The 17,326-nt window shown below is 32.5% G+C and overlaps 1 protein-coding gene and 1 pseudogene across 3 annotated transcripts; both read left to right on the top strand.

The window, feature by feature from the left end:
• Window positions 1–347: 347 nt before the first annotated feature.
• Window positions 348–4,471, top strand: LOC124823153 (putative sulfate transporter 3.3; annotated as a pseudogene). Its single transcript, XR_015782203.1, has 13 exons — window positions 348–701; window positions 923–971; window positions 1,077–1,285; window positions 1,380–1,551; window positions 1,637–1,702; window positions 2,198–2,311; window positions 2,408–2,524; window positions 2,605–2,731; window positions 2,834–3,120; window positions 3,345–3,535; window positions 3,634–3,713; window positions 3,812–3,882; window positions 3,978–4,471. The product of XR_015782203.1 is annotated as a putative sulfate transporter 3.3 (transcript).
• A 3,381-nt stretch (window positions 4,472–7,852) lies between these two features.
• On the top strand, window positions 7,853–15,140 carry STL2P (SEC12P-like 2 protein). Of its 2 annotated transcripts, none has more exons than XM_047295305.2 (11): window positions 7,853–8,313; window positions 8,658–8,758; window positions 9,920–10,073; window positions 10,724–10,815; window positions 10,976–11,075; window positions 13,032–13,107; window positions 13,189–13,309; window positions 13,455–13,571; window positions 13,980–14,047; window positions 14,591–14,672; window positions 14,898–15,140. In XM_047295305.2, exons 1-10 carry the CDS (start codon window positions 7,993–7,995, stop codon window positions 14,668–14,670), a joined length of 1,230 nt encoding a protein of 409 aa, XP_047151261.1. In that variant the 5' UTR covers window positions 7,853–7,992; the 3' UTR covers window positions 14,671–14,672; window positions 14,898–15,140. The 2 variants fall into 2 exon arrangements, with proteins under 2 accessions (XP_047151261.1, XP_047151260.1); XM_047295304.2 differs by having other exon boundaries at window positions 7,854–8,313; window positions 14,588–14,672.
• Window positions 15,141–17,326: the final 2,186 nt, after the last annotated feature.

Here is a 17,326-nt window from a genome sequence, read left to right as displayed (position 1 = left end):
ACTTAATGCTTATCCAGTTTGTCACCGTATGATATCACATTGGTAAGCTAAAAACTTAATGCTTATCCAGTTTGTCACCGTATGATATCACATTGGTAAGCTATAAGCCCACGGTAACACAGAAAGTATTATTGAGTTTATATCTACTTAGAAGTTCTACAAGAGCAATATTCCTCGTTACAATATAAGTGGATGTGTATATCTAATGTTACAAGTCCGCGACATTTATTTATAGCAGATAACCTCTTGTTCTGTGTAGGATTTGTTGAGGGTGCAAATTAATGGAAGAAACTAAGGAGAATCAGAAGCATTGCTGACATGACATGAAAAGGAAAGGTATGCGCAGCATCACATAATTTTCAGCAGTTTAGTTTGGATCCATGGAACGTAGCAATAGCACCATGCAGACGGATTTCGTTGAAGTAACATTAGAGGAAGGAACCTCGGGTTTCATCAAAGTACACAAAGTTGTTCCACCACCCTACAAGAGCAGCTTTCAGAAGTTCTTCGCCAAGGTCAAGGAAATTCTGTTCCCTGATGACCCTCTTCGCCAATTTAAGGGAGAACCTCTTCAGAGAAAACTAATCCTTGGTGCTCAATATTTATTCCCTTTGCTTCAATGGGTTCCTACTTACAACCTCAAACTCTTCAAATCTGACCTTATTTCTGGCCTCACAATTGCAAGTCTGGCCATCCCTCAGGTTAGCAAGAGTTTCAAATTTTAGAATTTCTTTTCAAATTGTGACCACATTGGACCTTCATCAAGTTCAGTTTGTTTGTTTAATGATTTAAAAGATATAAATGAGTGTAAATTTTCGCTACATGGAGGTAGACTTTTAAGTTTACTTAACATATGTTACACAAATATTTTTGATGTTTGTTTTGTCTTGGTTTTGTTCTTAAATTATGTGTTGTCATCCAGGGAATCAGCTACGCTAAGCTTGCAAATCTTCCTCCAATTTTTGGACTCTGTGAGTGTGTTGATTTTGGCCGCAGTCTATGTTTATTTTAGTTCGCAAATCAGCAGCTTTGTTGACTAGTGCTGTTCTTTGAACTACTTCTGGTGAATATTTCAGATTCTAGTTTTGTTCCTCCCCTTGTGTATGTTGTTCTTGGAAGCTCAATGGATCTTGCAGTAGGGACCCGTTTCAATTGCTTCCCTAGTGCTAGGATCCATGCTGAATGAGGAAGTTTCTCCCACTGCAGAACCTGACCTCTTTCTTCAATTAGCCTTGACTTCAACATTCTTTGCTGGGATCTTTCAATCAGCCCTTGGAATTCTAAGGTCATCATTTCCTTCTTCACTCTTTCATTTTCACCTTTATCTCCATTGAAATTCAAAGCTTTGTATTAAAAACTGAGACCAAAAATGATTGTAGGCTTGGATTTATCATTGATTTTCTATCGAAGGCAATCCTTATTGGGTTCATGGGTGGATCAGCTGTAATTGTAGGTCTGCAACAGCTGAAGGGTCTTCTCGGAATCAAACATTTCACCAGCAAGATGGCCCTGGTTCCTGTTATGAGTTCCGTGTTTAATAACATCGACGAGGTTCATCCTAAATTTTTTGCTCTCTTCGTCTCACTGCTCAATCTACTATTATTCTAAAGGAAAATGTTATGTGCTATTTTTGCAGTGGTCGTGGCAAACAATAGTGATGGCGATTTGCTTCTTGGTGTTTCTGCTGGGTGCAAGACACGTGGTATGTTTTTATTTCTCATCTTTTACTATATGTTTTTATCTTACACTGTTTGTAACTATTTAATAAAAAATCATACCACTTTAATTTATCAGTATACAAAAGCTATTCAATTATATTGTTTTGATTTTATAATAGCTTTAATATATGACATAATTAAATTATTAAATAAGATGACTAAAACTATTTATTAGTGTGCAAGATTCACATGAAAAACACATTAAAGTTAAGCATTCTTTTGTATTCTTTTTTTCGGTATGTCTTTATTTTCTGAACGAAGTTATTACAAATTAAAAAATATAAGTGTAAGAAAAATGTTTTTTTTTTATATGTACGACTTTCAACTTACTTTTAGATGTATTGATATCATTAAAAAAAAAGTTAATTTTTATTTCTATATTTGTAAAGAAACCAGAGTTACTTTTAGATGTATTGATATCATTAAAGTTTTCTATATTTTTATTTCTACTGACTTGTACCAAAAATAAACTTGTGCAGAGCATAAAGAAACCAGAGTTATTCTGGGTCTCAGCTGGTGCTCCTCTTGTGTCTGTCATAATTTCTACTGCCCTGTCTTTTGCAATAAAGGCTCAACGTCATGGCATCAGTGTGGTAATTGCTTCTGTAATCACTATCAATGAATTTTAAGAGCTACATCTTACCATCACTCTAAACCAATGTTCTGTTACATGCTGCTGTGATTGCTAGATTGGAAAATTGCAAAGAGGAGTAAATCCTCCTTCAGCAGATAAGCTACTCTTTCGAGGAGATCATCTGCCTCTGGCCATCAAAACTGGCCTTATTACTGGCATTTTATCCCTCACAGTAAGTTTCATTCTTCTAACAAATACCTTTTTCTTCGATATCTCACATCAGTAATATGGATTGGATTTATTTTGAAACAGGAAGGAATTGCAGTGGGAAGAACATTTGCTACCATGAGAAACTACAAAGTCGATGGAAATAAGGAAATGATGGCAATAGGATTCATGAATGTGGTTGGCTCCACAACATCCTGCTATGTTACAACAGGTTGGAGTTCGTAGCCTAAAAAAAAGCCTTGTAAATTAGTGAAGCCCATGTATGAAGGTGTCAAAATCAATGATATTAACCCCTTTAAACTATGAACTTCAGGATCTTTCTCTCGCTCAGCTATCAATCACAACGCAGGTGCTAGAACAGCAATGTCCAACGTAGTAATGTCTGTGACAGTCTTAGTGACACTGTTGTTTCTGATGCCTTTGTTCCAATACACGCCAAATGTTATATTGGGTGCAATCATAATATCAGCTGTAATTGGCCTCATTGATATTCCTTCTGCTTATCTCATTTGGAAGGTAGACAAATTCGATTTCGTTGTGATGTTGGCAGCCTTCTTTGGTGTCATTTTTATCTCTGTCCAAATCGGCCTAGCTGTTTCAGTAAGCTCATTGTTTCTGCAATTTCTCTACAGTTCTGCATTTTTAGAATTTAGACTGTTCAATGATAAAATCCAGATCAATCAGTATTCGATCTGTGGAAACTTTCGGTACCCTTTTTGCAAGTTGGGAATAAATATTACGAGCTCTTATTTCTTGATTTAACATTCTAGCAGCTCTTAGATTAATCATGTGATTGACAACAGAAATACGATCTTGTTGATCAGGTCGCATTATCAGTTTTAAGGATACTCCTGCAAATTACAAGGCCTAAAATAGTAATGTTGGGGAACATACCTGCGACAAACATATATAGAGATCTTCATCATTATAAGGAAGCCATAAGAGTACCTGGTTTTCTTATTTTAAGAATAAAGGCTCCCATCAACTTTGCAAACATCACATATCTCAACGAGAGGTTGATTTCATATCTACAGATTTATAGACTTTGTGAAACTTCTCAGCTGCATTGGTCATTGTTCTCACTGTTATTTAACCATTTGCACTTATTCTTAGAATATATCGGTGGGTAGAAGAAGAACAAGCTGCGATCAAAGAAAACGTCTGCCTTCAATTTCTCATTCTTGACATGTCAGGTAACTAAGTGAGTTAATTACAATTCTTTGTATGCAAAATGGGATATACATAACTAATAAATTATATGCATCAATGATATGATCTTTGGGATTTTCAGCTGTGAGTACCATAGACACAAGTGGAGTCTCACTTTTCAAGGACTTGAAAAACGCATTGACAATGAAGGGTGTTTCGGTAAGTACGCTAAACTCTGGCAAACTTAATCATTACACAAGTTCATAGATAGGAATTTAACCTCAACTGTGAGTAATGAATTGTGACAGATTGTGTTGGTGAATCCTCTGGCTGAGGTGATAGATAAGCTGCAAAAATCAGATGATGCTAATGACTTCATTCGAGCAGAATACCTTTTCTTAACAGTTGGAGAGGCTGTAGCTTCACTTTCATCAACAATGAAGAGACAAACACCAACCGTGGAAGACGCAAGGTGGAATATACCATTGTGACTGAGTACTACTGATTTGAACTTAAGATAGCAGAAAAAAAGTTTAAAAAAAGAAGCAGCAGCAGCGTTGTGGCACAGTGAATAGAGTTGGTATGGACTAACTAATGCAACTATTTAGAAAAGTTGGTTCAACTATTTATTATCTCATGAAATTGAAACCCTGTTGTTTCCTAGATTCTCTTCAAACTCAAGCAGCCCTTGACAGTGAATTGAAGTGTGGTAACAAGTTATTGGCTGTGAACTTAGACATTAGAAATGTAGCAACACACAAGCTGATTTAGACATTCAAGTTGATTTCCATGTTCTGACTCAACAAAATCTCTTGAGAATATCTTATTTATATAAAGATAAAACCCCAAAAGAGTGTACTACGTAATCCACAATGCTACTCAATCAATGTAAATAACATTCGCTTCTGAAATAAAATTGTTTAGGAAAGCTAAATTGAACTGCACACAAGCTTTAATTGAGTTTAAGATATATGTTCTAACAGCTGGTTCCAAAAAAAGCAATAGAAAGGTATATAATCATTTGCATACATAAATAAGAGTGTGTTCTGGATGAGAATAAAGGAGCGACTTATAAAAACTAAAATTGAATGCAATCATGTACATGAACTCAACTGAAACCGTCTCTGTCAGTTGTTCTACTTCTGTGAAATTGCTACATTCTATTATAATTTAATAAATACAATTAATGAAATATATCTGAAGTCAAAGATCGGAATATCTTACACTGATGTAGCTGTAAATATTTCTTCTTTCTTAAATAAATATTAAATAAATAATAAACTCATTTAATATGTTGAAAAATAAAATATATTTGTAATTATTTCGATCTCAAGTAACTTGAGATAACATATTTAGTATCAATTTCTACATCAAGGTATTATTTGTTTTGAAGTCTGAATACATCCAATAGTCTTACAATTTAAATATACTTTCTTTTTTTTATCCTCTGAGATACTTAGACCAGGACAGTAATAATTTTTATTAAGAAATTAAATTACTCAATGTGTGTAATTATTTGAGAATTTTCAATGAATAAAAAAATATTTGGAAATTTTGATTTTTTACCAATAACTTGAGTTACATTATGTGTATCCTTTTCTGGTGCACGTGAATAAGAATTGTGAGAACATACAGATACACAAAGCTACATGTGCATGACATGCCAAAAGATTAAAAATATAGTTTTTTCTTGAAAAGGAAGCATTGTTGTTTTTGTCTTTTGATAGTATTAAGGTTATGTTTGTTATGTATCTTTGATAACCACGTTTGTCAAGAATTTGCTACATATGTTACTTAAGTCGCAAACTGTAGCAGCTTTCCAAGGTTTGCATTGATGTATATATGCAACTATGTTGAACAGTGAATAGAAAGTTCATAGTGGAGTTGTGGAAAGAACTAATATATATCATAATTTGAACCTTCACAAATAAGTAGTAGAAATGCCACCATGTTTTCATTGAAAAAATAGGTAGTCTGATCTCAGTTTGTGCTCCACTTGGAAGCCTACATAGTTAGTTGAGAAAGAGAATGAATAATTATGTGAAAAAAAAAGAAAGAAATAAGAGTTTCTTCAATGAAAGAAAACTAAGTATAAAAAAGAATAATGAAAACAAGTTTTTAGATTATCTAATAAATTGAGTATTTTATTAATTAAAAACTAGAATGTGGACATGAACAATTATAAGAAAATGTATGGAGGTGAGAAATATGTATATACTCACCTACGTCTCATTTTCGTTTTCATACTTAATTTAAACAAACAAGTATTCATACCTAATATATTTTTCATCAAAATCAAAATGAATTCAAACAATATATGTGAAAGCAAATTTAATTGTCATATGAAACCAAGTAACATCTTTTATAATAATCACTTGACTACAACTTTTTCACCCATCATCTTTTCATCATCATTTCATTGAGTCGTATAAAATGAATTTCTTTATTAATATATTTGTATAGTATACTTTAGTTTATTGTCCTCAAGACTGTATCCCTCATCATACTTGAAGTTATAAGCCTTTTAATACAATTTGTAATTTCATTATTAACTTGTTATTGAAAATTCTTTTGAAACACTCATGTATTAATTTCATTCGTTCATACTTTCATAAATACTTTTGAAGGCCAGTTCATTTCAACTGGAGAAAGAAATTTCATACACTATAACAATATACTTAGTAAATTGTTCACCAAAGGTTTTAAGCATTCATAACTATATATGTTCGTTCAATTGATTTTATAAATTTTAGACATAATTCATTAGACGCAATCCATGAAATAAAATCGCACAGTCAATTTAAATATGATTTACTGATATAATTATCTTTATACTTTGTCACCTTATATTTTTTTTATTTATTTATTGTTTCAATAATTTCATTTCCAATAAGTTACTTTACTTTTTTTTTTCTTTTACTACATTCTTGCGTTTTGTCTTTATAGTTTTTATTTTCAATTTTGGAGACATTTTTGAGAGGCGCATAAACCATCCTAACACTACACCTTTTAGAGAAGTGAAAAAAACTTTACACCATATGACATCATTTGTTGTGTACAGTGTCATTTGGGTGACAAACATATTAACATGCTCATCCAAGTTGGTAGATCCATCATACTTCTTAAACACTAACATTTTTCAATTGTTAGGTAAGATAGTCTCCCATGATATTAGTATTAAATGAGTGCATTCTCAATATGTTCACCATGACCGTGACAGATAGGTCATGATGATTACTTCCACCGATGTTGCTTCTTTGAATTGTCTGGTCTGATTAATTGTGGTTGTTTGTTTAGCTCGGGTTGAATTAGGGTAGGAAGTATAAGCTCTCTCACTCCGTATTCCTTATAAGTGCATTCTTGACACAAGGTTTTCAATTCCTCCTCATACTTCCTTTTCATTTCATCCATTCCTCTCTTCATTTCTTTCATCATTACTGTAGGGTCCATTTGTTGCTCCTTTGATGCCTCTTCTACTATTATGTTGCTCGTCATGTGTCTCGTGGTCACCATGAGAATTAAAGAAATTCACACTCGCCCCACGGTGGATGCCAAAATGTTTCTATAGGACCAGTTGGACACTCTTAACTACTTGAATGCTTGGTCTTCTAGTTACTCTTGTCTTCAACTTATCTGTTCTTAAGTATATTCTATTCGTCTTAAACGGCTCGGGTGGTACTTGTAGAAGACACTTTGACGGTTAAGTCCGTATGTGACCGTGTGCAAGGGTATTGACTGTAATAATAAATGTAATCCAACTATCTTACCTAGACCTCCTATTTATACTATTTGTAATGGACTTTTACTTATCACGAACCTAATTACATTCTAATTATGTCTTAACACAATTATTTGGTTGATTTGTGTTAAAAACTGCTTTTGGATTGACTAATATTTTGAAAGCCAACCAATAAATCATGTTTAATATTAATCATGGACATATAGACAATAAATCATGAATCATCGACATGAAACAGGTCCATTACCTAACATCTACACAGAGGAGATAAGATAATTTAAATATTTTTAATCTTTTCAATTAAATTATCTTTATTTATGCTATTTTTTCCATACAAAAAAATCTATATTTTCACTATCTTTTCTTTCACCTATTTCTCTTTTTATTTTCTAAATCACTTCCCTCTCGTATTTTTTTTTTAGCAAAAGGGAGTTGATTATTGTTTGCTTTGATTATTGATGGGCGTTTGAAAGATTGAAAAAGGTCTTACCGTGTTATCGAGGATAGCAGAAAACGCTTTGACAAATCCACGCAGCTGAATCAAATTCACGCCAAAACAAAAAAAGTTGAGAGAGAGAGAGAGAATGGGGAAAAGACAAATCCCAGACCCTCCCAACTTGAAGAAATACGGCGTTCCATTCTACTCCGTTGCTTGGATTCCTCAACATCTAATCAAATCGCGCCAAATTCAAACTGCCGATGATTCCTCCGACTCCGATCATAACTCTGCGCTCTCCACCGAACCGGAGTCAGAGCCCGCGACTAAGGCGGAGTCGGAGCCTGCGTCGGTCACCGGTAACTACCTGCTGTTCACCGGTGGCGGTGGAGCAGGTCGCAGTGGTATTCCTAATGCTTTGGTGATTGCGCACTTCGATATTGCATCCAATTCTCTCTCCAGCCAACCGGTACGAATTTTCCTTTTGCTTCTCGCTCGATTACGCAATTCTTATGAATTTGATTTTTGTGGCGAAAATTTCGAAACTAGAGGAATTGGATCTGGTTTGGATTAGGATCTTCTTCGTGTGATGCAATGTGGATTACTGCTATGTATTTTTGTTAGAATGTGAGGAATCTGTTCTAGTTGCTTGATTTTGATATTCTGTGCATTGTTTTGAAGAAGTAGATTTGTTAGAATTGAGAGCAAAGGATGCATTAAATTTTTTTTGTTTGTCTAAGATAGTAGAATGATGATGTTCATGTGTTTATAATACTAAACTCTCTTGTTTGAGTAACCTTATCAATATTTCAGGTGTTTAAGTTAGGAACTGATTCCGAATTGCCTTATAGGATGGCACTTCAATCCCAGGGTGATGGCCTTATTTGTGCAATGGAAACGCCAAAGGTTTGCAGGTCTTTGCTTCTCATCACCTCTTTTCTTAATATCTTTATAGAATTCATTTCTAGGTGTAAATCTGTGTGTCAAATGTTTTGGATGAGCGAACCTGGACTAGTTCGAGCATACATGATGTAGAAGTAATGCTTGGTTGATCAATTGGAAAATGAAAGCATGTTTCATCTATACTTTACCATGTGGAAATAAATTTTCATTTTCGTCCTCCCAACCAAGTTGTGTGAAATACTGGGTAGGAAATACAATCACAATTCAAAATTGTGAGCTTTACATGCTGAAGTATTAAGACTGTCTAGAATGTCGAGGAACTGTGTGCACCCTATATAGTTTAATTATGTATATCATATAACCTTTTTTACCTTGACCAACTAGGATGAGGATTATTCATAGTCTCAATGAATTTGGACTTGACTAAGGTGTGAAAGTAACTCATGTTCATCAAACTATGTGAGGACTTAGTTTCGAATAGATTAAAGAAATTTTTACTTATATACATTATCTGTTATTGTATATTACAGAATATTGAACTGGAAGGTGATAAACCCAGTAGACAGTATGGTATATTAGTAGTTCTGTCTAAGACCATAGAAATGATGCAAGAGAATCTTTGGCAACTTGAATTTTGCTCTTGTTATAGTATCAGTGCAAAGTTTGATTGACAAAATTAGCATGTGAATATGCCATATTTTCCGGACAACAGTTTTCATGGAAATAACTGCCCAGTTTTGGTAGTTTTGGGAGTTTCTGTTGTATAGTTCGTTTTCTTTTTTGTGGAAATTTGTTTACTTCAGAACAAAATAAAGGCAAATAACAAAAGCACATTGTTACGTCAATGTACAAAAATATCTAGAAAATTATCATTTTCTTTTCATTTTTTTAAATTCTTTTAGGGGATTGGTAGCTCGATGTTTGGTGTATGCCATTGTAAATTGTCCAAATATTTCCCTAGTGTTTCCACCAACTAAATGAAAGTAGTGATTCATTTAATAAAGTTTACACAAGAATAAAGTAGAAAGAGGAAAGTAAAGGTATTTTTGTCACTCCATAATCTACATGCTGAACTGATATTTTAGACCAAGAAGAAGCTTTGATTTCATTTTGTTCTATAATTTCATCTAGCTATAGAACACTATGATCAGCATTATGCCTCGTTTATATAGATGGTTTGACTGGGATTATCAAAACAAGAGCTCTGAAATTCATAAGTTGAGTCTGAAGATGTCAGATAAAGTGCTCACGCAGTTGGAGGATGTTGGACAGCAATTAGCATTAGCATTCAACAAGGAGGGTACTGCACTAGCTGCTGGTGGGGAGGTATGGATTTCCTTTATATTTACTTTAGTCAAAAGAAACAATATAAGTTTGATGTTAATTTTTAGCAACATGAAGGAAAGATGGTTTTTGGAAAAGAGTTCCACCAATTAATTATTTCTGCACTTCATTTTCAAGTTATGAATTATACAAATTGATTAATAACCAAATTCCAAACTTGTTTTACTGTGCTTCATACAAATGGTACCAATGTGAAATTCTCATTAAGAAGAATATGATGTAAGTAAATGGTATTACAAAGTCGAAATGAAAATATGCTCTCAATAAATTGTTTGTGTTTACTGAGAACCAGTTTGAAGAGATCACAAACATCAAATTTGTTTGTCAAACATTGCTTCAAAAGCTGTCAAAATCTAAAAATGTAACCTTTCCTGATGCTTCTCCAATTTCTTCAATTCATTGTATGATGTGATATGTTGTCTTTGTTTTTCACTTTTTCCTAATTGATATTAAATGATGAGAAACTTGTTTTATTGGACAGTGGTTGCGTGCCATATATATGCTTTAAAGTTTCTTCATTGCAGAATTACAATGCTTTCATTCTTCTGAAAAATAAGCATTAACTAGTAGATAATTTCTTTTTTGATCAAGGAATGAAATGCGGTATGATATTGTAATTTGGTGCAGTACAGGATGGAAATATAAGGGTTTTCAAGTGGCCTAGCATGGAAGTTATTCTCAACGAGTCTAATGCTCATTCTTCTGTGAAGGATTTACATTTCAGGTTTGATGTGCATATAATCATCAGCATTTCACAGATGTGTTACTCTTTCACTCATTTACTTATAATTCATAAAGGAAAAATGACAGATGACAATGATCTCTTTAAACCCCATTATTGTAAAAGGATTGTGCCTTACATTTTGGTTTTACATGTATGGCAGTTCTGATGGTAAATTACTTGCCTCTTTGGGAAGTGGTGGCCCCTGCAGAGTTTGGGACGTTTCTTCATCAATGGTCTTATCTACTCTACCAAATGAAAATGTGAGCAATTGATTAAATCTTACTGGATAAACTTTGCATGGGCTTGATAGCTTTATGTGCCTTTTTTTAATTTTTCTCTTCTTGATAATTGATGAAATTTTCATGGATTTGCTCCATACTATTACTAACATAATATTTAGAGATATGAAAATTTTATAAATCACAATTAACTAGTAAAAGTTATATTTAATTTTTATTTGTCTAGACTGTGGATGATACTGTTAGGTTCCTGGGTTTGAAACCTAACTAAGAACACTAACAGTAGGTAAAAACAATAATGAAAGAATGAGTTTTTCTATTATTCACAGTAAAAGAACTCTCTTTACAAAGAATGGTTGGGAGCATAACCTCCCTCTATAGGCTAAAATCCTGTCTTTACAACAAATTCACTCAATAAATTCCCCCTGTACAGAACCCACTTCCTATTTATAAAGTTTCTCTTCCCCTTCTCACTAACTAACTACCTACCAAATAACTCTTCCCTCCTAACTGCCCTCTTATTTTCTCTTCCTTCTATCCTAAACCCATTATAACCTATCACCCTATATCCTATCAGATACATAATATTTTTTTCATACATTCGTGTTAAAACCTTTATAGCTGTTATATATTGTATAATACTCATTTGCTTACAATTTTCCTATATCAATTATTATCCAGGACCTACGTGATTATTCATCTATTACTTAGAGTAGGGGGGGAACAACTAAAGACATTTGTTTCATAGCATAGCATAATATTACATGTTCCCTTCCCTCTCAGTAATATATCTCTTGGCCCAGTTTAATATATATTTTATAATAAAATGTTCTTTTTATGTGATTTAGGTTGGTTCATGTTGAACCAGTGGTCAGAGAGCATCACTGTCAACCAACGGCTTTGTGCTGATGTTGATCTATTATGAATGATCATTAATAATTCTGACTTACTCAGTGACGAGACCTGTGTTTATGGGAGGTTTTCAGTTTGACAGATGTAATGAGCAGATTACTTTTGGTCTGAATTTACTAGTTTTGTGATAATAGGCTCAGTGGATCCTAAAGCAACCTCAAAGAAAACAAGATGAATTGATTTCCTTGTAGAGACCTACTAATGGGAAAAATTAAGGAGACAAAAAATAGGAGGTTAGGATCCAATATTTTAAAGGCAACAGCATATATTCTAGGAGTAATTAGAAATCCCAAATAATAGCTATTCTTGAAACTTTGTTCACCATGTATCATAACTCCCATATGTCTTGATCTCATTCTAGTCATTATTGGCAAATAGGTTACCTTTATCTGAAGTAGAAATTAGTTATAATCTTAAAGTCATAACTACCATGTTGTATCAAGTAAATCTAGCATTTAACATCTAGTGGGGAAAATTCTATATTGCCTAGCTTCACCTTAATGGTAGTTACCCGTAGCCCACCTCAGTTGTTGGCCTCAAGGGTGGTGTGTAGTCCCACATTAATGAGAGATATGACTTAAATTAAAACTTGGACAATTCTCACTTTAAAAGTTAGTTTTTGAGGATTGTTAGACTAAAACTACCCTTGATACCACAATTAAGAAAATGTCTAAATAGGTTGCAACTAAGGCAAGGTAGAAGGGCAGCAAGCATGGCAGTGAAGGTTGCCCAACAACGAATTTTAAGATAGATTTTGCTAATATTTTTGGATTTGGATTTAGGATTTAACTCAAACCCACAAAATCAATGAGTAACGTGAAGACTGTTCAAATTGTATGAACTCTATTTAAGTTATATCTCTTGTAGATATGTAACTAAATATTTTCCTTAAGACTACTATGAAGGAAACCTCCACATAGACTGCAACTAATACAGTTTTTGTGACCATAATTAAGGCTTCTAACACCAGGGTTAAACATGTGCCCCTATTATTCTCATATTTGGTTTGGTGATTGCTTTGTCAATAACTATGTATTCTAATCATATTTTGTTGAATTTATGTAGCGTGAAACTTTTAGCTCTTGCAGATTTTCTCAAACAAATGACAAGACTCAAGTCTTGTATATTGCTGCCATGACAGGTAAATAATTTTTCAGAGAAAAGTTATCTTATCTGTCTTTTGTATCTTTTAACTGAACGAAGTTTTTATTGTTGTCTATAGATAAAGGTGGAAGCATCCTTACCTGGAATACACAAACATGGGAAAGGATGGGCTCAAAGCATATTATACGTGATGCAATCTCTGCATTTAATGTCTCAGCTGATGGAAAGATTCTTGCATGGTACATTTTTCTACTACTTAAGATGGCACCCCCATCTTTTCTTAAGCTACTTGAAGAAAATGTGCCTTGACTTTTGTGGTTTTCAGACCTCGAGGTGCACTTTGACAAAAACTTATTTCTTCTGTTTTGGTGGATTTCCATGCAGTGGAACACCTTCAGGAGACATTGTAATTGTAAATTCAACAAATATGCGAATTCAGACAATGATAAAAAAGGCTCACCTTGGCATTGTAACTGCTTTAGCATTCTCCCCTGATTCAAGGTTTGAACTATGTATTATATAATTTTCCGTAGAAATTTTATGTTCGATAATGATGATTTTGGTTCCTAAATAGGTAAACTGGTAACAATTTAGTTCCTCAAAGGCGGACTGTTCTTATTTAATCTCAAAATGTATAAAAAAGTGACAGTTATATTAACAAATTGATTCTTGAAGTTTACAACTTAATGCCAAATTGACATTCAAAAAATATCACTCAGGGTCAAATTGATCCTTAAACATAACAACTTAATGACAAAACACAATTGTTGTAAATTTTACACATTCAAGGCTAAATCATAATTTTTGTTTTTTCAGTGACCACCCACATTGAAATATCAAAATGGTCATTTACCCTTTGCTGTCTTATGCCATGTTTAAGGGTAGTCATATTTGTGCTTCTGTATTTAGGGCTTTGGCTTCGGTATCCATGGATTCAAGTGCAAGGGTAACAATAATTGAAGAGAAGAAGACAAATGGTACGTGTATATTTCATAGTTTGTTCTCAGATTAACTCTGCATGTTCTTGCTGTACACATACATACTTGTTTTTGAAGAACTCTTTGTACATAGTGTATAGTCCTTTTGTGCGTGGCTATAATGCTGTATTGTCAATAACACTCGGTATTAGACTCTCAAGTATCGAGCACGTGTTTAAACATCTGACAAGTCTAAATTTTCAATTCCTGCAAAGTGAAATTGGGTCATATTAGCTTAAAATATAGTGTTGTAGCGTGGTTGGTTGAATATTTATCATTCACGTTCCGTAGTTCTGTTCAAATAGCTTATCCAAAACTTTCTGGATTTGGCTAAAGAGTCGAAGGTAACAACTTCCAAATTTGACCAACCGCACACCCGAAAAAAAGTAATTTACAAAATAATATGATACAAAAGAAATTAGAGACGACTCATCGTTCAGTAAAATATATAATTGATTTTACTAAATGAATGTTGTATTTGATCATGTTATAAGTAAAAGGTTAATTTTGCACTCGACTCACTTTTTCTCTTGTTTCAAGGAGGGCTGAGCTTGTGGATTGCAGTATTTATCATCCTACTTGCTATTGCTGCTTACTTTCTCCAGCAAGGACTTGAAAAATGAAGGTTCAAGATTTTGCTTATTTCAATATGAAACATTTAGCATCTTTGTGAATGCCACTGCTCAGTTCTGATGCATTTTCGTTTTGAGGGGTTTTCTGATACTTTTTTCTTTTTTTTGTATTGGCATCTTCGTGAAACGTTATTCTTGGACAACCCTCTCTCTAAAATGCCTTGTGTAACATGGGTTGTATCGTTACCTTACATGTGTTGTGCAATTCTTCCTTGTAGAATTGAGCAGTTATTCATTACTTGCTCGCTATTTTGATGTTATTTGTTATGTAGCTTTTCAGTGAGAAATACCCCAAAGGCACGGGTGTAGTCAATAGTCCATAAACTAATAAATATTTGCCATAAGGTGTGTGATTACATATTACCAGTTCTGTCAAATGGTTCAACCATTATACAAGACTTCAAGGCTGAGTTTTTACTGCAAACTTCTAATTTTGATGAAAACATATATTTTTTTATCTATATGTTATTGTTGGTAAATTATTTACTTGTCTCTTACGTGGTTAAAAATTATGATGGTGACGGTGGTACAATTTTCCTTGCGAGTACGTTAAACAAAGTTCGTTTATCCGATATTCACAATTTCGTAAAGTAAAAGTAGTATGAAGAACGCAAACAAAGAATAAAGAGTAATTGTCATTTTTATATTCTTAATTCACAGTAAATAAATGTATTTTTATTGATTTATTAATAATGTAAACTATTTATGAAAAAATCGTTCTTGTAATCACTCATGAATAACGTTGTAAAATATAAATATTTAACAGTTTCATTATAATTTTTTTTTCTTAATTAAGTCTCCACAAATTTGATTATTTTTCATCGAATTTTTACTATTTTTTTGTGTTCAAAATTTTTATAATTTTTAATTAAATTCTGTTATTAAATCTTTTGTTTATCTTTTTGTGTCATTTTATTTATTTATTTTTACATGTTAATAAATATGAAATCTTTCTAACTAATATAAAATAAGTTAAAAATTTTACATTGTCTTCGTATTTTTATTGAAATTTCTATTTGATTTTTAAATTTTAAGTAGTTTAAATTGAGTTTCTTTTCTAAAAAAATTGTAATAAATTTAAATCACGTAAATGGTTAATGGTGGTTTATTTTTTGATTGTGTTGAATTTTGACACTCCTCCTAAACAAAAATGGGAGTCTATTTTTTTTTTCTGAAACCCTTCCTAACTTAGTAGAACTCACAAACATTATCTATATAAATACACTAAAATTCACATAATTCACCGACATAGTTAACAAGACAAGGTTTTCCACTTTTGAAATATCTCATATTACTTGTGACAACTGGTCCATTGCTGATTCCTAAATTTCTGCATCATAGATAGACATGAAGTGATTTAAAAATTAACTTGATGATTATTAAATTGCCAGTTGGTAAGGTTCAATAACTGTATGTTGCGCCAGTTAAAGATTGTGTTACACTATTCTAGTCTTAGTCATTAATAACATTATTTGATCTAGTTCATAGTGTAACAATCTTTCTAACTCAAAACACCATTCCTTATGTTGTTGTTTGTGGAACCTAGATGATCTTATTGTCTTATTCAGACCACTACTCATGACTGTTGTGCCCTCCTGTATAATTTCAGGTTTTGATTTTTCACAAGCTAGAAACTCTCATGATCCAAGGACCTTTCAAGGATCCAATAAACCAATCACTTAAAAGAAGAGGAGTGCACACGTCAACTATTAAAATTATTCAACCAAATAACCATCTTTCACTAAATATTACAACTCACCTCATCTTTTCACTAAATAACTAATTAACGAAAATAACTTATTTGTTACACATTAAAAAAAAAACCTAATTAAAATTACTTAAAAGGTCAAATTGAGATTTTAATACAAATATGAAAATTATAAAAGGATTTTAACCATATAAAATATTTTGTGATTAACAAGTGATTTTTATTACTTTAAATGTAGGCTTACAATGACGGTCTTCTATAGCATTTGTTATAACCTGCTTTTAGAACTTGGCTTTTTTTTTTTAAATATATCTTTAAAAGAGACTGTTGTATAGAAGAGGTCCTTTCAAATGTTTTGGAATATGAATGAAAAGTTTTAATTTTTGCATATCCTCTACAATTTTCCATGAGAAGTTGTGTGTGGCACCGTGTGTGCAGTGTGAGGCATCTGTGTATCGAGAAACAGAGTGTAATATAATTTATGGTTTATGATAGATCCATCACCACAACTTGCCTTATCATTAATATAAAAATATAAGAATAAAAAGATAGTGGTAAAACATGTGCATGGCAGATTGAGGTCCTCTCCACCAGTTATATAGTCACTCATGAGATCTTCATAATTCTAAATCATTTACTTTTATTTGATGAAATACAATATAAACTAATATTTAAAAAGAATGAAAGGATAAAGTGTATTAATTGATATTTTCATATTATATTTTAGAGGGAATCCTTACTTGCATGTGCTATATTAGGTATGATTTTTCATTATTGTAAACAAATATTAATTCTCATTTAACCAGTCGAAGAGTATGAGATAAAAGAGTGACTTTTTGAGTAACTCTATATTGTAAACAAAAATAAAATTCCTTCATATATATATATATATATATATATATATATATATATATATATATATATATGAATATGATAAAG

The sequence above is a fragment of the Vigna umbellata genome, chromosome 9, assembly GCF_029865625.1.
Source record: "Vigna umbellata cultivar VRB3 chromosome 9, Vumbellata_1.0, whole genome shotgun sequence".
Classification (NCBI taxonomy): Eukaryota; Viridiplantae; Streptophyta; class Magnoliopsida; order Fabales; family Fabaceae; genus Vigna; species Vigna umbellata.
Note: the sequence above shows the minus strand (reverse complement) of the source record. Positions and strands in the feature narration are given on the sequence as shown.

Coding starts and splice junctions, on each gene's coding strand:
- STL2P (XM_047295304.2), top strand. CDS start 7,993: ATGGGGAAAAGACAAATCCCAGACCCTCCCAACTTGAAGAAATACGGC. Junction 11,076..13,031: donor CTACTCTACCAAATGAAAAT/GTGAGCAATTGA, acceptor GAATTTATGTAG/CGTGAAACTTTTAGCTCTTG. Junction 13,108..13,188: donor GTATATTGCTGCCATGACAG/GTAAATAATTTT, acceptor TGTTGTCTATAG/ATAAAGGTGGAAGCATCCTT.